Source organism: Anolis sagrei, chromosome 6 (genome assembly GCF_037176765.1).
Source record: "Anolis sagrei isolate rAnoSag1 chromosome 6, rAnoSag1.mat, whole genome shotgun sequence".
NCBI classification, from domain to species: domain Eukaryota; kingdom Metazoa; phylum Chordata; class Lepidosauria; order Squamata; family Dactyloidae; genus Anolis; species Anolis sagrei.
In genome coordinates, this window is record NC_090026.1 from 108811713 (window position 1) to 108831986 (window position 20274).

General features: G+C 40.9%; 1 protein-coding gene across 9 annotated transcripts in view; it reads left to right on the forward strand.

Moving 5' to 3' along the window:
• The window catches only part of KIAA1217 (KIAA1217 ortholog), a 469454-nt gene that overhangs the window by 135748 nt on the left and 313432 nt on the right, over positions 1-20274 (forward strand). The window contains exon 1 of one of the 9 annotated variants that reach the window (XM_060782393.2): positions 57-500. The exons of the other annotated variants lie outside the window; for them this stretch is intronic. Coding sequence (XP_060638376.2) covers positions 272-500 — 229 coding nt within the window. The 5' untranslated portion in view covers positions 57-271. Of the gene's footprint in view, positions 1-56; positions 501-20274 lie in introns of those variants that run through there. 9 annotated transcript variants of the gene reach the window in all.

Here is a 20274-nt window from a genome sequence, read left to right on the forward strand (position 1 = left end):
ACACAGATTTACGTTCCACAGGTCTGGTAAAACAAAAACAAAAAGAGAGAGAGAATGTAAAAAATCTGCCACCCAATGCTTTTTATTCGAAAGAGATCAACTGGCAACGCAGCCGTTTAAATGCAGCTGCATTACGCACCGCTTCTTCACTGACAAGCCTGCTGAAAACGGAAGACAGGAAGGATTTGGGATTGGTGTGTTGTGTGCCTGTGCATGCCTCTGCTCTAATAGCATATTTGTCCGGTGCAGCAGGTAACATTCCTGCATATTCATGATGTCCAAACCTTCGCGCTTAGCCAGACCGTTGTCTGCTAACTCTGCATCCAGGCTGCCTTCTTCTAGGAAAGAAGACTTTAGTAGCAGAATGAGAAAAACTAGTTTAGGGGAAAAGATTTTGAGAGCCGGCAGTGAAGGGAACCTGACTAAGAAGCAGCCACAGCAACAGCAGCAGGTGCAAAAGACAGAAGCGCTCCTTTTGCGAAGGGTTCCTGTTGGGAAAGGTAACACTCTGTTTTTCCTTCTTAATCTAGCAGATCAGACTTGGCAAAATCAGGCAAAGTAGTCATAAAAGAGTATTCATGCCAATAGGAGGAAGGAATAGAGAGATCAAACACTGGTGCCGTGTTGGCAATACCCTAACTGTATGTAATATAGACTCTCACAATAGTATATAGGTTTTGCTTTGGTTTGTATTCAAAATATTCTTCTATAGGTTATTGATCTCTGAAGGGTGAAAGAGAACATGTATCACTTTTTATAGCTTTAATTACTTTTTAAACGAGCTGGTACTTATGGAGTAGTACAGCTTCAGGGCTTATGATGAAAATAATGCTGAAAATGGTACCTGCAACTGTGAAATAATGTGGAAAGGATCGAGCTGGTAAGCATACCAAGTTCTCTACATATCAAGAAAACCTGTAACTTGTGAAATCTAGCAAACAAGCTCTGGAAATAGCTCTTATGAAATGTCACAGGGAGGGATACATTTTAAAAGGTTGAGCATAGATGAGTGAGGGGACCAAGTGGAGTAATGTGTGATCTTATGCATCCATCCCCAGGTTTTCCAAGGAAACCGCCTAAGGAATTGTGCCATGATCATAGTCTGTAGATGTTCATTAGGTGTAAAGATGGATTCGTGAGCTATTGTGAAATAAAGGCATTTTTTTCTCAATTGAATTTTAACAACTTCTCATCTTCTAGTCATAATAGAGAATCCATTATGCAGGATCCTTTTCTTTCATGATGCCAATCAACTGCCCATTCCATTAGAAGCCTGTAGCAGTTAAATTACAGACTTTGTAACTTGAAACTTCTTTTGATTCACATACTTGCATACACTCACTCAACATCAAAGCTTAATCATTTTTTTGTTCTTGGGAATAATATGTTTTTAAAAGATGCCCCCTCCCTGACTTCTCTCTCCTGTTTCATTACTTTTATTATTACACAGGGGGGAAAAATGAGAGAGTTGATGTTTGCACCAAAGGCACCATTGGGTCTGATAAAAGGCAAACCAGGCGCAAACAGCAAAACTCTACTTTTGGAGTGCTTTTAGAGTGTGTGGCCTGCCTTGTAGCAAAATGTGCATATTTGGCAACTAATGTGTAAACTTTTCTTTAATTTGGCTGAAGCGATAAAAGAAGTTCTAAACCAGTGTTGCTCAACGTGGGAATTGAGACCCCTGGGGAGGTCGTGAGGAGGTGGCAGTGGGGTCGCCAAAGACAAGAAGAAAACACATATTTTCTGTTGATCATAGGAGTTCTGTGTGGGAAGTTTGGCCCAATTCTATCATTGGTGGGGTTCAGAATGCTCTTTAGTTGTAGGCGAACTATAAATTCCAGCAACTGCAACTCCCAGATATCAAGTTCTATTTTTCCCAAACTCCACCAGTGTTCACATTTGGGCATATTGAGTATTCATACCAAGTTTGGTCCAGATCTATCATTGTTTGAGTCCACAGTGCTCTCTGGATGTAGGTGAACTACAGCTCCAAAACTCAAGGTCCATGCCCACCAAACCCTTCTAGTATTTTCTGTTGGACATGGGAGTTCTGTGTGCCAAATTTGGTTCAATTCCATTGTTGTTGGAGTTCAGAATGCTCTTTGATTGTAGGTGAACTATAACTCCCAGCAACTGCAACTCCCAAATGATGAAATCAACCCCCCCCCCCCAACACCATCAGCATTCAAATTTGAGTGTGTTGAGTATTTTTGTCAAATTTGATGCAGTGAATGAAAATACACCCTGCATGTCAGATATTTACATTATTATTCATAACAGTAGCAAAATTACAGTTATGAAGCAGCAAAGAAAATAATGTTGTTATGGTTGGGGATCACCACAACATGAGGAACTATATTAAGGGGTCATGGCATGAGGAAGGTTGAGAAACACTGTGGAGAAAGGAACTGTAAGTAGTAGCAGTTATAGTAGTAACAGCAGTCACAGTTTTATCCTGGACTTTATGGAGACTATGGGCCCTTCCACACAGGCCTATATCCCAGAATATCAAGGCAGAAAATCACACAATTTCTGCTTTGAACTGGGTTATCTGTGTCTACATTCAGAAAATGTGGGATTTTCTGCCTTGATATTATGCCTTGATATTATGGGATATAGGACTGTGTGGAAGGACTCTTAAAAGTAATCATGAAGATACTAAAATGTAAAGAATTGCCAACACTGCTTCAAACCATTGACCAGAATGTAACGTCCTCCTTCTGCCTTGGTTCCTAGCTGCTTTCATCTGAATGAGAAATTGCAGAATAAATAAAATTACCTCTGATGTTGCACTTTGCATCTTTAAAACCAGGACACTTTTTAGCCTTAAAAGGAAGGAAATGGCTTCTCAAGCAGTTTGTCAAAACATTACTTTGCCTCTTCTTACATTTCCTTAAATGTTGTTTTAAGATTAGAAGTTATGCGGTTTTATAGAATATTAAGTGATCCTTTTAGGTGGCATGACATTTATGAAGCTCTTGAGGCATGTTTTTACCTGCTTCCTTTCAAGTGTTTTTAGAGCTACATAATATGCTGTGATGAACAGCTACAGCTAGTACTGCATACCGTTAGTTCTGTTTTAAATTTACTGTGAAGGCTTCTATAGAAATAAAAACTGGTAGCTAGAAGTCAAATCATGTTTGAGCTTTTATTGTTCAGAGTCCTATGATTGATTTTTGGGTGCATGAAGTAATTCCTTTTATATATTGTATTTATGGGTTTCAATACAGTGCATGTAAGGATGAAGCAAGGCATTTAAGTAACTTACTTAGGGGAAGAAAATTAATAATAGGTCTGTGTTAATTTTAGTTGGTGTCAAGAGACTCATATAAATTATATCACAATAATATTGTGGATGAGTGTTGAAAATAATGCTGATGGCCTAATAATTCACTTGAGCTGCACTACAGTCAATTATCAAATGTGAGTAAACACACTAAACTTCTAAATAAGCATGTGTAGTACCAGAAATTAGAAGAGTTAAATTCTTGGACTACAGCCCTTCCAAAACCCTCCATCAGTATGGCCATTAGTTTTGTTAGGTGGGACATCTTGGAAATTGCGTTCCAAAAGGTAGCATTTTCATGCTGTCTATAGAGTTGCAATGTTGTGATGTTATTCTAAAGAGAACCTGGAAAGATGGGCATGTAGAGCTGGAAGATTCTAGAGAGCATAGAAAAATAAAAATTACTAGGTTCTACACAGTGCTGTCTATAGAGTTGCAATGTTGTGATGTTATTCTAAAGAGAACCTGGAAAGATGGGCATGTAGAGCTGGAAGATTCTAGAGAGCATAGAAAAATAAAAATTACTAGGTTCTACACAGTGTAGCACAATTCTAACGTGAATCAGAGCAGAATTTGGTGATGCTGACCAAAAGACTCACGGCAATCTAAATAGTATCTGTTTTCAAGCTCTGATTCTAGGTGAAGGTCTAGCAATGTGCAGATGGGCTGCACATTGCTAGATCTCCATCACAGTGATGCATTGTCAGAGAACCTTAGTAGTGAGGAGGCTTGAAAATTGTTCTTCTTCGACTGAGAGCATGGCAGTGAGTGAGTCTAAGGTTCTCCACCTCCTCATGGACATTTATGTCTTATCTCCCCAATAATGGGACACAAGATGGCTTGCAATTTTACTGATTTGTTCCAAATCAGTAAAAATATTCATATAAATTTAGAAATCATACAATCTGTAGAGTTGAAACTATTTAAAATGAATTTAAGGACCAATTACAGAGCAACAAAACAATACAGCAAGCTAATAAAAGCCCATCACAGTGAACTTCTAAAGGTCTACTGGAATGCTCTTACTGGTGCAAGGAGAGAGCCATTCTATCCTCTCTAAGGATGGTTCCAAAGAAGTAACCATGAGGAAAACCTCACCAGCTAAGGACCTCTCCTGAAGATCTTGAAGTCCTAATGCATTCATGAAAGGAGATATGATCCTTCCAATGGTGTGGACCTAATCTATTTTGCATGTTGTTTGAATGCAAAAGTGTTAATGTTGGGTAGATCCATTACCATACTAATGTAAAGTATGTACTTATTCATCTAGTTATGTATTTTAAATTGGAGAATGCCTGTCTGGATCCAAACTTCTAGAACTTCCTACACAAGTGCTCATGGGCTTTCATGCTGAACTGAATGCTGTGGCTATTGGAAGAGTCCCACATTTATTACAAGTCTATAGACAGCTGTTTCTCATTAGCTGAAGGTTTCAAGGTGGAGAAAAGTCTCTGTGACTTTAACAATAAATGTGATGAGTGGTTGGTTTGTTCCTAAGCAACCTTGGCTAAAGCTGGGGCCTGTTAAACTAAATGAAGAATGTCTGGTTTCACCTGTGAGAATGCATTACAGCAGAGTTTTATGAATGTGGATTGTTCAGTGTGGATATTGCAACACTGGGATTGATACATTTAGCCTAAATGGTGTTCAAAGCAGCTTATGGCATGATTTCAATTCAGATTAACTTCAAAATGCAGGAAGTCATGCTATTGAAAACCAACTAATACAGTCATCATATTAAAATGATAACTGTGTTTAAAACAATTTAAAATACGGGATGACAGCCATCTTGATATTTAAGAGCACATCACACATTACTGCCTTTTGCAGTTCATTCCTGCTCCTAAGTAGGAGCTTCTTGTTCTCTCAGCATAATATAGCATGGAAGTATTAGGGAACCAGCAGTGTGGGAACAATCCTTGAAAAGGCAATGTGTTTCTTTGTGACATTTTGTTCCAAGGTATGCAGGTTGCAAAGACCCTCCTGTGTATGTATGCAGCAAACTATTGCCACCAGCTATCTTTCACAATGCCCATACCTATAACTTCTATAGTTCTTTGACTCAGCATATTGTTTCCTGGTTTCCATCAACTGTGGGCAGACATGGTATTGTCCTCGGCATGTAAGAAATATCTGTATTAATTAAATTTGGTGCTGTAAGTGATGGAAAATTTCATTTCAGTTCATTTTGAAAAAATTATAAGCATCAAATATTAGACATCTAGAATACAGTATTTTAAAAATGCGAATGCAAGAGAAATGGAAACAAATTGATTTCCCCATCCTTTTCTATGCAGCACGACCTTCTGGAATGTGTCTTGCAATTAGGACTCATTCAAAAACATTGTTACTCTCAATTTCATGCTGGGAAGTTTTTCTAGGAAGATGTCATGGTTGGTGCTTTTGAAGGATCAAAGAAAAGTAAGAGGTCACACACATCCCTATCCTGTCGTAGACCATCTATTGAAATTGTAATCAAGTCACTTCTGAAACCTAACTAAAGGCAGGCCAGAAGCCAAATTGATATGAATCTAGAGAACAATGTCTCACCCAGTAAAATCTGACACTGAGTCACTGAAGTATCTTACCCAAAAAGGAACTGAAATGTGCTGAAAGTTGCTTAAATCAGTAGGCTCAAACGGCTGTTAGATAATACAACCTCCTTAAAGGCAGTTGAAGCTATCTACCCAACCAAAAACACAGTTGTCAAATATCCATTCTGGCATATAACAGAGTTGAGACTACAACTGCGACCGTACCTTGGGAAGTCTGACTTGGCCACGGTAGTCCACGCTCTGGTTACATCCCGCCTTGACTACTGCAACGCTCTCTACGTGGGGTTGCCTTTGAAGACGGCCCGGAAGCTCCAACTAGTCCAACGGGCGGCAGCCATGGTATTAACAGGAGCAGGGCGCAGGGAGCATACAACTCCCCTGCTGTACCAGCTCCACTGGCTACCGATTAGCTACCGAGCCCAATTCAAAGTGCTGGCTTTGACCTTTAAAGCCCTAAACGGTTCTGGCCCTACATACCTATCCGAACGCATCTCGGCCTATCAGCCCACCAGGACCCTAAGATCTTCGGGAGAGGCCCTTCTCTCCATCCCGCCTGCTTCACAGGTGCGGCTCGCAGGTACGAGAGATAGGGCCTTTTCTGTGGTGGCCCCGCGGCTTTGGAATGCCCTCCCTACTGAAATAAGATCAGCCACCTCACTAATGGCATTTCGGAAAAAACTGAAAACTTGGATGTTCCAGCAAGTTTTCGGCTAACCCGACGTGATGATGTTTTGATCATGGATTAGCAATCTCGGACAACGAATTGGATTGTGACTTTAATTATGAGATGTTCTGGTCTGTATTGGTGGCCCAATACTATGTATGTATATGTATGTATTTTATATTTTAATTTTATATTTTAAATTGGAATATTGTAGTTTTAAATATGCTGTAAACCGCAATGAGTCGCCGTATAGGCTGAGATATTAGCGGTATACAAGTGTACCAAATAAATAAATAAACAAGCATCTTGGTATGTCCCAGTCCTCAAATATGCTCTGCTTCATTCAAAAATCTTCTGCAGAGCTCAGACAGTGTTGTATATGTAATAGGCATATACAGTACATTAAGTGTCAAAGTAGTAGTAGAATAGCTCTGGAATACTACTCATGCTTATGTTTCCATGAATTGTCCCTAATAAATAAAGATACATTGGAATCATGTAGCAAATAGATTCCAAGGTGGTGTGACTGAAAGGTTTAACTGCAAAAAATCCAGTACTCTCTCATTACTTGCCTATGCCAACTCAGATGTGCATGTTCTATATTTGCTATGTATGTCAGGTGAAAACTATGAGTGAGCCAAGACTGCTTAAATCATTGTCTACCAATATTTTTTGTAAATGAAGTCCTAGCACCACTCTAAAGTACATCTGAAGTCTTTCATCATTTATGGCAGTGGTTCTCAACCTGTGAGTCCCAGATGTTTTGGCCTTCAACTCCCAGAAATCATAACAACTGGAAAACTGGCCAAAACTCCTAGGGACCCATAGGTTGAGAACCACTGGTTTATGGGTTTGGTTTATTGAGGTGTGAACTAAAAAGGTCAATTAAATAAATGCTTGTGTACCAGTTCAAGACCTATATGCAATGAGTGCTACAATTTACAGTCCTGTGGGGAACAGTCTGGCCTCCCTATGATTTACCAGCATGGAGTGTGAGAGTTTTTTGTTTGGACTTCAACGCCCAAAGCCCTTCAGCTAGTATGACTATTGATCAAAGATCATAGGAAATTGTACCACAGCATTTCTAGATGGCATCTAGTAAACTATTGGAACTAATTTCAATTGTTTGTCCCAGATAAAACTTAAAGGGAGCCTATATGTCAGTGTTTCTCAACCTTCCTAATACCGCAACCCATTAATACAATTCCTCATATTGTGGTGACCCCCAACCATAAAATTATTTTCATTGCTACTTTATAACTGTAACTTTGCTACTGTTATGAATCATAATGTAAATATCTGATATGCAGGATGTATTTTCATTCACTGGACCAAATTGGGCAGATACCCAATATTGACATTTGGGAGTTGTAGTTGCTGGGATTTATAGTTCACCTACAATCAAAGAGTACTTTGAACCCCACCAATGATAGAATTGGGTCAAACTTCCCACACAGAACCCCCATGCCTTGAAGGGACTCCCTGGCGCAAACCTCCCTCCAGCCTCGCATGCTCTCCCTCACCTGCACATGTGTACCACGCTGCCATGCACCGAGCACACTTGCTCTGCCCTCCCCACTTGGAGTCCCAGAAACAGCCCTCCCCTTGGCTGAGAGGCTGTCCAATCACAGCAGAGGTGGGGATCTTCAGCCTTCTCTTCCAAAGGGGTTCCTAAGACCATCAGAAATATATGTTTTCAGATGGTCTTTGGTGACCCCTCTGAAACCCCCTCACAGCCCCCCCCCCAGGGGTCCCAACCCCCAAGTTGGGAAATGCTGCTATATTTGATTAATTGGTTCAGTGGTACTGTGACGGTTGAAAATAATAGGGTTTAACCTTTTGTGTGAAACAAAAGAAATCCTATTCTTGTGATAAGGAGGATGCCATGGTAGGGGATGTATGAAGGCCGATTATAAGTTATAATCATCCCTTCACATAGTACCATTTAGTTTGGAAATGTAAAAGACAACAAATAGTTTTGGTTTACATTGCAGTATCTTTGTTTCTATGACATAGATAAATATGTATGAGGTTACTATGTGTATCTAACTATGATGAGCAACTTTTAATCATGCAATAGTATTTAAGCCTAATTCTAGTTTTTGAGCATAGTGCATTGTTTTAATCATAATTTTGTTGTCTTGCATGTTATCTAGAGCTTTTATTGAAACCATCTGCTACAAGATGTGGTAATATTTTTACAAAACTGTGGACATGTTAAAGACTCTGTGTCTTTGAAATAAATATAGTTTCTGCTTTAAATGCAAGACATTTCACTCTTGGGACACATCTGAAAAGTTATGCTTATGGTTTTATGTTCGAAGAATGGAGATGCTTTGATATTTTATGACTTAAAACAGAAGGCCATTAAAATATGTTGTAACCAGTTAACCAGACAAGGAGTTTGGGGGATTTTTTTTTTTTACAAAAAATTAAATTATGTATTATGACTGTAGTCATGATGATGACAGAATCTTGATAGCAATTAAATTTAATCACAAGGATACCTTGGAAATTTCTTTAATGCTAGACTACTACTATACCTCAAAGTTATGGATAAAGATAACACGAGCTCCCCCCAAAACCCCAACTCCTCAACTCATGAACGTTCCTCCATTCAGCCTTCAGGTCTTCCAGTCTGAGCTGGTTTGTGTTATCAGTCACCTTCTCAAGCCAGGCTCCAGATGTTTTCATTCTGTTTTCATTCCTCAACTTTGGCTGTGAACTCATGGCATGGAGGTGTTCTGGTGTCTTGAGCACACCAGACACAAGTTCATGACAGTAGTCACACAGCTAAATCCATGCTCACTGTATAGTTTTATGGGTGTTAAGATGTCCCCTTTCTTCTGAAAATGATGTGTCAAATGTATTGATATATTGAAGAACTGGGCAATCTGCAGCAAAAAGATTTTATTTAGAACATTGTTTAACAATATTGGATGTGTAGCTGCTACACAATGGTTTTATTATGTTCCAGTTCTGAAGTTTTATGGATCATAATCAGCAGGACTGTTGGTTCAGGGGCAAGATTTATTCCTCATTTACTAGAAAAAAGAAAAGATTTTGGTAGAAACTCACCTGATCTAAGCAGGTTCAGTCCCAGTTAGTACTTGGTCAATTGTAAATAAATCATAGGTGCTCTAGACTATATTTCAGAAAAGGAAACTGGCAAAACCATCTCTGCATATTCCTTACCTTTTAAAAAAGTATGAAATTCATAGGGTTTCCATAAGTCAGCAGATGAGTTGAAGGCACTATGGACAAATAAATAGATGACCTAAAGGAGACTTCTTAAAATTGTCAGATTACTGTTTGCAACTTTTAGTAGTCTGCCAACAACCTGTTATCAGCTGTAACCACCCACACGGAAACTGGTTATTCTGATCTGATTGCATTTGGAGAAAGTAGATACGATTTGAAGAAACTGAATAGAGGTGCTGACTGGATAATGACTACATAATGTTTTGTGCAGAACTTGGAAAAGCCCTAGAGCCCAGGAGGATTAACTGTTGTTTGTGCGAATGGGAAGCCCTTGAAATACTTCCCAAATTCCCAAGTCTCTCGACTAATATATCAACTGACTATGCTGCCTGAAGTATTCTGGGAGTTGGAGAAGTAACTTTTCCAACATTTGGTTTTATCCCCACCCTCAAAAAACTTGATTCTTTAGGGAAATTTAAAATAGCTGCAGACTACTTCAACCTGAGAAATCAGCCATAGCAGAGCACCTGATGAACCAACCTGGACACAGCATTTTATTTGAGAACTCAGAAATGCTGGACCACTCTCACAACCACCATGTCAGACTACACAGAGAAGCCATTGAAATCCCCAAGCATATGGACAATTTGAACAGAAAGGAGGAAACCATGAAAATGAACAAAATCTGGCTACCGGTATTAAAAAACTCTAAAATTACAACAGCACAACAACAGAGAGGAAACAAACAAGGAAGGACATCTAATTACCTCTCAACAAAAGTTTGCTCTAGGCACTGTCAGGCCATTATATGCTAATCAAGGTGGTCAGTTGAAACAATCACACCTAGCTCCAGCAGACAAGAGTCCTTTGTCTCACCCTGGTCATTCCACAGATATATAAACCCTTTTTTCCTAGTTCCAACAGACCTCACTATCTCTGAGGATGCTTGCCATAGATGCAGGCGAAACGTCAGGAGAGAATGCCTCTAGACCATGGCCATATAGCCCGAAAAAACCTACAACAACCCAGTTTTAAGACTTTCTAGAAGGTTGCCAGGGTAGGAGCTTGCCTAATCTCACTTGGGAGCGAGTTTTAGAGCCATGGGGCCACCATAGAGAAGGCTCTCTCCCTCGTTCCCACAAGATAAAGTTGTGATGGAGGGGGGAGTGAGAGGAGGGCTCCCCAGAAGATCGAAGAAATCGAGCAGATTTATAGAGGGAGATGCGGTCACGGAAGTTGAATCATAGAATCATAGAATCGTAGAGTTGGAAAAGACCGCATGGGTCCTCCAGTTCAACCCCCTGCCAAGAAGCAGGAATATTGCATTCAAAGCAAAGGTAGGCGGGTCCTGAACCATTTAGGGCTTTATAGGTGATAACCTGCACCTTGAATTGGGACCGGAAAAGGAATGGTAGCCAATGGAGCTCCTTAAACAGGGGGGTAGACTTTGATTGAAACAGCTCTTCTGAAAGTTATGAAAGTTTGGGTTTTTTAAAATCACTTCTGTAACATCTGAAGTACTAAGGGGAAAAATACATATAGATTTCTGTTTTTAGAATGAGAACATTTTGCAAGTGTCCAAAGTTGCTCTATTTGAAAGTATTCCTAATGGAGTGCAAGACATCCCATGCTATCTTTTGGATGGAGAAGATTAAAGTGGAAATTATAGTGTATATGAATGTTGAAACCTTATTGGGTCCTTCTGAAACCCTTTGTTTAAGAGGAAAAGTACTGCAAGTAGACTATCTTTAGGGGTCTGAGGGTTACACTAGGATTCTAGGAAATTAGGGAAACCAAGCACAACTATGGAAACCCCCTGGGAGTCCTTGGACAAGTCACACTCTTTTAATCTCAGAGGAAGGCTATGGCAAACCTCTTAAGATAACCAAAAAGCTCCCAGTGGTAGAGTCAACTTAAATATGAATGGAAATGAAGAGACATATAACAACAAAGAACAGTATTAGTGACAGGCAACAGAAAGATCCCATATTCCTCCATCTGTTTCTATGGCCCACTCCAAATATGATGTTGCTTCCCAGTAGCCCCTTTGATGTCAAACTACATCTGGCATTCTGTTCATTTTTTTAACATAAAATTCAGATGACTGCCAAATATGACTCTACTGTGTTGTATGTTTATAACAGTAATTACTTTTATACTTGCTATAGTGAGCAAAATGTATTTCCTCGCAACTTATAGGCTACATAAACTTTACTGCTGTCCTATTAGTAGAATGAACGGAAATGCAATACACAAGAATAGCTTCCTGTATTAATCTTTTTATGATGAGATGAGTAGCTGGGCAGATTATTTTTGCAGGCTATTTATTTTTCAAGAGAGTAAATAGATTTAGTGCAGTCCTATGTGATGTAATCTCCCTGGTGGTAGCAATATATTGTACGAATGTGGATGAAGGGACTCTGTTAGAAATACAATTTTAGTCTGGTTCAAAATGCCGGCTTTCCTTTGAAGCTTATAAAAATATCTGCACTCTACCAATGTTTTGTCAGTCATTTTGCCTCTCCTGCTGGGCTGTGTGTGTGTTTAAGGTTAAGTATTCCTTATCTGAAATGCTTGAGACCAGATGTGCTTTAAATTTCAGGGGGTGGGTGGGTTTGGAATATCTATATTTGCATATACATACATAACGAGACATCTTGGAGATAGGACCAAAGACATGACATTCATTTATGTTTCATACGGAAAGTTTTATGCCATATTTTTAATAATTTTCTGCATAAAACAAAGTTTATGTACATTGAACCATTGGAAAACAAAAGTCTCACCATCTCAGTTACCCATGTGAACAATTTCAGATTTTGGAGTACCTTGATTTTCTGGGTAAGGGATGTTCAATCTATGCTTCTAAAATTCTTTGTCCTATTGAGCAATGAGACCATTAAATAAAATTGATCAAATAGTTTAATGGATTAGTAAAAGCCAATGTTCTTATGGTAGCTTAATGAAATATCTTCCACTTAATTTTGGAAGCTATCATATGGGAGAGATAAACTGGATACTTTAAAAAGTACTGAAAAGTGTCAGAGTACTTTTCCTAGGGCCCTCCAACACAGCCATATAATCCAGAATATCAAGGCAGAGAATCCGCAGTATCTGCTTTAAACTGGGCTATCTGAGTCCACACTGTCATATAATCCAGAATATCAAGACAGATAATGTGGGATTTCCTCCTTTGTTGATCATACAGTGATAACTTATCAGAAAAACATAATTAAAAGATTCATGGTTTGAACTAGGGACAAAATTAATTTAAGGTTAAAAAAAATCAAAATTATTTTACCATTTAAGTTAATAATAGTACTATCCTTGGACATCTTCTCAGATGTAAGCCTCACCGAATTTCATGTAAATTATGCTAGTTGAATGTTTATAGGACTTAAGTGTTATTCACCAGCACCTGTGCTTATAAACAAGAATTTTCTCAGTGTTTGTAGTATGCAAGGAATATTTGTGCTGTGCTTTGTTCAGGGCAATGTGTAGAAACAGAATTTGTAAATTACAAAGGCTACCCACAAACCCAGAAATAAAGGCAGGTAGAAGGCAGGGATCAGTGTACAGAGACATCTTTCCTCTATCAAGCTAGATGGAAATAGTGATATGTTCCTTCTGTGTAGCAAGTTGGTGACGCTTGTCAGGAATGGAAAATGTGTTCCTCTTCAGATTTTATTTTGTAACTTCTATCAGCTCAAGCCAGCATAGGCAGTGGTTGAGGAAATACTGGAAGTATAGTCGAGTACAGGCATGGGAAAACCTTTTTGTCTTGGGGCCACATTGTGGACCCGGCCAGGAGAGCTGGGCCAGGGGGAAGTGAGGAGGAGGCAGTCACATGATGGTGAGGCTGGCCGAGAAGGTGGAGTGTCCGGGAAAGGAGAGGGCAGGGCAGGGCCTGGGTCATCCTCAGGTTGTCCTCCCCACTTAAGGACAAGGCTGCTTACCCTATCCTTATGCCGGGAGGAAGGCGGGACATGCAGCGACTGTCCCAATCCTCCCTCTGATTCCCCTCCCCATCCTCTTCCTCAATCCTTGGGCTGTCCGCTTGGCATTATGCCAGAAGGAGAGCGAGACAGGTGGCAGTTGAGAGTTCTCCAGAGGACTTTCAGCTGCCAGGTGCTTTCTTCGAGCCATCTTCCCGCCATAAAGATGGGGCTGCTTGCACTGTCCTTATGCTAGGAGGGGGTCGAGACACATGGTGGCTGAGAGCACTCCAGAGGGCTTTCAGCTGCTACGTGCCTTCCTCCCCCATTTTTTTGGCAAAAGAATATGGCAGGCCACCATGTCCTTCTGCCAAGAGGACAGGGAAAATGTGGAGGGTCTGAAGTAAGCACCCAGGGGGTCAGATCCATCCTCTGGGCCTTAGTTTGCCCATGCTGGTATAGCACCATCTGGAAAATCAGAGCTTCCCAGTCTATACGTAATACAGGACCAGATAGAAGTGGGACAATCCACTCCCACTGTATTAGCAGCATTTTGTCCTTTCACAGGTGCCAGTTTGACTTTTTCAATTGACTTTTCTGGGTTATGACCATAGACAATTGCCTTTTCTGTATTTTCCTTCTTCCTCATTCTTAGGAGTTGTTTACTTTTCTGTTTATGCATTTTGCTTTCTCTCTTTGTAGCCTTGTTCTCCTTTCTAGTTTTTCCCGCATAGAGGTTTACTGATAGATTCCTTGCTCATTATTACCAAGTCTGCTTCTTTGCTATGCATCTCACCATCTCCCTTGATTCCTTTTCTCTTATCATGTTTTATTGGTCACTCTATCACATTTATTGGATACATAAGGAAGGAAAGCACTTTCAATATTATTAAACCCTAAAATTATGAGACAGAGACTCTCTCCATCTTCCCCCTGCACTGGAAAAAAAAGCTTCAACTGAACATTTAAGAAGCAATACACTGTATATGCTCTTTATTTGTGTTTGTGTTGCTTGACCCTTAGGCTTCTTCAGTTCATGTTCCTCCCCCCCCCCCCCCCCACACCACATCATTGGGTCTTATATCAGTCTACTTAATAATAACATAGGCCGCCGGGGTTTCTAAAATAATTATTTGGCTTGCGGCTCTCGTGAAAAATATTATGTTCTTGCATGACATAAAATCAAAAGATTATTAAAACAATGTGGATAGAAGAAATCCATAACAAAAAATTCCTCAAATTGAAGATTTAAGATAGCATGTTCTTCTTTCCAGTCATGTTTCCTTCTGGCAACAGGAGCCCTTCCAAAGGCATACATAATGGTACTTGAAACCCACTCATTTCTCAAGGAGGTGGCCTTCAGGCTTATATTCAGATATGAAAACTCTGCATTTACTGAGACAATCTGTAAATCCATGACCTGGTTACAGTTGAACAAACATTCAGTTGGAACCAGAACTTGAAAAGTGTAGTAGTGGTAGTGGTAATGTTGATAATGATCATGGTCAGGACAATCATAGTGATATCGAAAGCAATATGCATTATACTTTTTTATCTATCTTCTAAAGCACCTGCAATTCTGAAGTTGTCTTTCCTTCATACCCTCCCTCCCATGATACCTAACACATCTGATTGGGACTTCAAGATGGCAAGGCAGCTGCGATGACTGCCACAATCCTCCTCCCAAAGCCAAGCTCCTGGAGGTGATTGGCAAGGAGATTGCTGTTGCTCTGCACCTTCTTGCACAAACTCTGGAGAGGGCAGAGTAGTAGGGATAGCCATCACCAATTGCCTCCTGAAGCCCACATACTGAACCGTTTACAGAGATGGTTGGTAAGCGAGATCACTGTTTCTCTGCTCTCCCTTCCCCAAAGCCCATGGGATGGCAGAGCAGCAGCAGTGGCTATTGCCAATCATCTCCTGAATCCCATGCACCAGCCGGCTTCCAGAGGTGGTCATCAAAGTAGGTTGCTGCTACTCCAACTACTCAAAGTCCCACGATCCCATCTCCGTTGCAGGTGTGTCTGGTGGGAACGAGAGACGGGGCTTTCTCAGTGGTGGCCCCTCGGCTGTGGAATTCCCTCCCCAGTGATATTAGATTAGTTCCCTCCCTCCTGGCTTTCAGAAGGAAAGTGAAAACCTGGCTCTGGGGTCAAGCCTTTGGAGATTAATCTATAGTGCAATAAAAGCCTCAAAATATGTGCTATTATGATTATGATTGAGGATGGAGTGATTTTAATAGTGAATGCAATGTTTTATATGTTTTGATGTGCATTTAATTTTAAATTTTAACTTAAGTGTATCCTAACTGTTTGTTGTTCAAGGGCATTGAATAGTTGCCATATGTAAAGCCACCTTGAGTCTCCTTCAGGGTAGAGAAAAACAGAGAAAAACAGAAAAACAAATAGAGTAAGTAGATAGATAGATAGATAGATAGATAGATAGATAGATAGATAGATAGATCACTGTGCATACAGCAGCTCTGGATTTCAGGGGAGGATTGGTGGCAGCCATGATGATTGCCGGCATTCCCCCCCCCCCCCCCCCCCCAGAGTCCAAGGCTTCTGTGTGAATATGCAGGAGAGGGGTTTGTTACTTTTTGGGATCATGGCACAACTGCAAATAATCAGAACCCCAAAAGGCAAAGGTCTAATTGGTTGTTTCTCAAATTAGAAAGACTCTGCCATGGCCCCAAAATTCTAAAGCAGACCCCCAGGCCCGATCTTTGATAAACTCCCCTACCTACCGCTAAGATTAATGGCAGTGTTGTATCTGTTGTAATAATTAACGTTAGCTGGAAATCAGTGTTTTATAAACGTTGCTTTTTGTCTTCTGTTAATCTCACTTAGCATGCAGGGTGTCCCTAATTTTGGACCCACACAGTAGATCCCTGTCAGCTCCCCTTGTGAGGCCTATAGACTCTCCACATTTCATTTTCATCATGAGAGACAAACAGAACTTAGAAAAGTTACTTTTTAAGACTATATATTCACAGTTTTGAGGTACTCCTGGGTTCAGCTCTGAACCTGGAGGCCCAGATATCAAATGATCAGAAGTGCTTTTGCACAGTTAAAGTTAGTGCGGCAACTTTGCTCGGTCCTGGAGAATTCATATCTGGCCACAGTGGTACATGCCCTGGGTACTTTCCAGTTGAACTACTGTAATGTGCTCGACATGGGGCTGTCTTTGAAAAGTGCTCAGAAACTTCAGTTGGTTCAAAGTGCAACAGTCAGACTACTAACTGGGGCTGGCTACAGGGAGCGTACAACTCCTCTGTTGCAATGGCTCCACTGTTTACCAACATGTTTTCGGGAACAATTCAACGGGCTGGTTTTGATCTTCAAAGACCTATATGGCTCTGATCCAGGTTATCTGAAGGACTGAATCTCCTTCTGTGAATCTGGTGGACATCTACGATCTGCTGGGAAGGGCCTTCTCTCTGTCCCACCACCCACTCAAGCGTGTTTGGTGGGAACACGGGAGACGGCCTTTTTGATGGCTGCTCTCAGATTGTGGAACTCCCTTCCTAGAGAGACCAGAATGGCCCCATCCCTACTGGCTTTCCGTATGCAGGTTAAGACCCTCTTCTACCAGCAGGCATTTGGGGAAGGATAAGGGGCAGATTTTGGGGAGGTTGTGGGTGGGACTGGGGAGAGTACTGTGAGTTTTAAAGGCTATTTTATTTATTTACTTACTTACTATATTTATATACTGTCCCTCTCAGCCTGCAGGCGACTTGGGGCAATTTACAATTGGACCATAAAATACAATTTCAATACAATAAAAGCAATCGGATAATAAAACCATAACAAAATCAATAAAAACATGAACATTAGTGTCTCCTATTAAAAATATTGTCCAATCACATTGTTCAACCATTCCATTTTCCTATGTCTATTTTAAGTGCATTTGTTGTATTTTAATCTGTTTTTAACTATTTAATTGCTTTTTAAATTTTTGTATTCTTTTAAAAGTTGACTAAAGTGTGGAATTGTTAGCTGTTTATTAGAAAATAGTCGCCTGAGTGCTGAGAAGGGCGGTAAACAAATACAGTAAATAGATAAATAAATAAAAGAGGTCCTTATCTGGTTGTAAAGCTAAATGAAATGTTTTCCTTTTGCTTCATGAGACAGGAAAAACTTTATTTATTTATTTCATTTATTTCACTTACTTATACCCCGCCCTTCCCACCCCGGGGGGGACTCAGGGCAGCTTACAGAGGAGGCACAATTAGATGCCCAAATCAATTGACAAGCAATACAAAATACAAAACAATTCAACAGTTAAATTAAAACATCAATACATAATAAAATAATAAAACAATCTCATGCTCAGGGTTCAGAGTCCATATATCCATTCCATTCCATTTGTCCTTGACTATCGTCAGATCCTTAAGTTAGTTGTCAGAATGACCAAAGGCTTGGTCCCACACCCAGGGCTTCAGTTTTTTCCTAAACGCCAGAAGAGAAGTCGCCGATCTAATCTCCCCGGGGAGTGAGTTCCACAGGTGGGGGGCCACCACTGAGAAGGCCCTGCTCCTCATCCCCGCCAGCCTCACTTGTGACAGTGGCGGGGTCGAGAGCAGGGCCTCCCCAGAAGATCTTAAACTTCGAGATGGGATGTAGAGGGAGATCCGTTCGGACAAATACACTGGGCCGGAACCGTATAGGGTTTTGTAGGTCAAAACCAGCACTTTGAATTGTGCTCGGAATTGGATTGGCAGCCAGTGGAGCTGACGCAACAGGGGGGTGGTATGCTCCCTGTACGCCGCTCCGGTGAGCAATCTGGCTGCTTCTCGCTGGACTAGTTGAAGTTTCCGAGCAGTCTTCAAAGGCAACCCCACGTAGAGTGCGTTGCAGTAATCCAACCGGGATGTGACAAGAGCGTGGACCACCGTGGCCAGATCTGACTTCCCAAGGTACGGGCGCAGCTGGCGCACAAGTTTTAATTGTGCAAAAGCTCTCCCAGCCACCGCTGAGACCTGGGGTTCCAGGCTCAACGATGAGTCCAGGATCACTCCCAAGCTGCGAACCTGCGTCTTCAGGGGGAGTGTAACCCCGTCTAACACAGGCTGTAACCCTATACCCTGTTCGGCCTTCCGACTGACCAGTAGGACCTCTGTCTTGTCTGGATTCAATTTCAATTTGTTAGCTCTCATCCAGTCCGATACAGCAGCTAAACACCGGTTCAAGGTGTCACCCTATAATGAAATTAGAGCTAGCGTAGAACAAAAGCTGATCCTAAGTGACCGAATTACTTGGTAGTAATAGCCGCCACCACCTCAGAAATTACTGGCCTGAGGAACCAAAAGGGTGTGAATGTATTATAGGTAATGTGGGTTTGAGTTCTTGGTCTTCTATGGCTTCCTCCCTAGCTAACTGGGCTTTAAAAATGAGTTGACTGAATAAGTTTCTGAGAGAACAGATGGATTGAGGCATACAACAGTTGAAAGTTAACTAAGAAAGAGTTTATTTTAACTTTAGAATAACAACAACTCGTTGGAAATGAGTGGTACAGAAATCTTGATGCGATTGCAATAACTTGGTTGCTTGAACAGACAGTTCCCCTGACAGAATAGCTTTTACAGCTGTGAGTCCCTTTAACAAACTGTTCTACTATAAGACACAGTTTCTCTTAGAGCACAGACTCCAGTCTGCCTCAGTCACTGGGCTATAAGGTATCTGTAAACCTCTCTTAAGTTTACTAAGACACAGCTTTCTTTTACTAGTCCTCTCAACGTAGTAAAACTCTAGCCTAATGTCTTCACCTTATTCCCAAACTTAGAGGCTCACTAAAAGCTCTTCTTCTCCTGTCAGTTCCCTGCTGTAATTTCCTATCTCAAAAATCCACACCCTTCTCTGTCTCTCTCTAAGACTCTTCTCCCTTTGTGTCAAAACTGGCAGCTTATTTTCCCTCTCTAAGCTGACTCCACCCCCAATTGCTACACCCAATCAGGAGTCAGCCTGACTCCTCCTCCTGCTCTCTTGAATACCAAGATGCCAGACACTGCTATGCAGGCTTCGGCCTAGCCGACTAAAAGGTAGATCTATTACACACCCAATAACACCTTCTGGGTCCATCCCTCAAGGAAGGATCGGAGCCACCACAGAGCAGTGCCTCCGAGCCCCATGTCCATGAAGTGCCCCAGAAGGATACCGTGATCGACGGTATCGAAGGCCGCTGAGAGGTCTGGGAAAGGATTTTAGATCAGTCTGGGGAATCTTGTTTCCAAGTGGATTTCTAGTTCCATGTTTCAAGTTTTGCGATGTTCCTGTTCTGTGTATGGTTCTCATGCTGTCTTGTTTTTCTGGATTTTTCTGGATTTTGCATCCTTGGATCTTGTGTCTTTACCTTTGTGCCTTGAAGTTCATGGACTATCTATTATCTTTGGATTATACTGTTTTGGACTATACTGCTTTTATCATTTTTACTGCTTTGCTTACATATATCCTTCAATAAACTGCTTGCTGATTTTACTGAACTGGCGTGGTGATTAAGTAGAGAGGTGTTCCTGCTCTGGGATACAATAACTCCCTTCAGTCATAATCTTCATTTTTTTAACTTTCATAAAACTTCATTCTTATAAAATTCACACTTCTAAAATTTCATCCTCTTCAGGTCTGTCAAACCTGA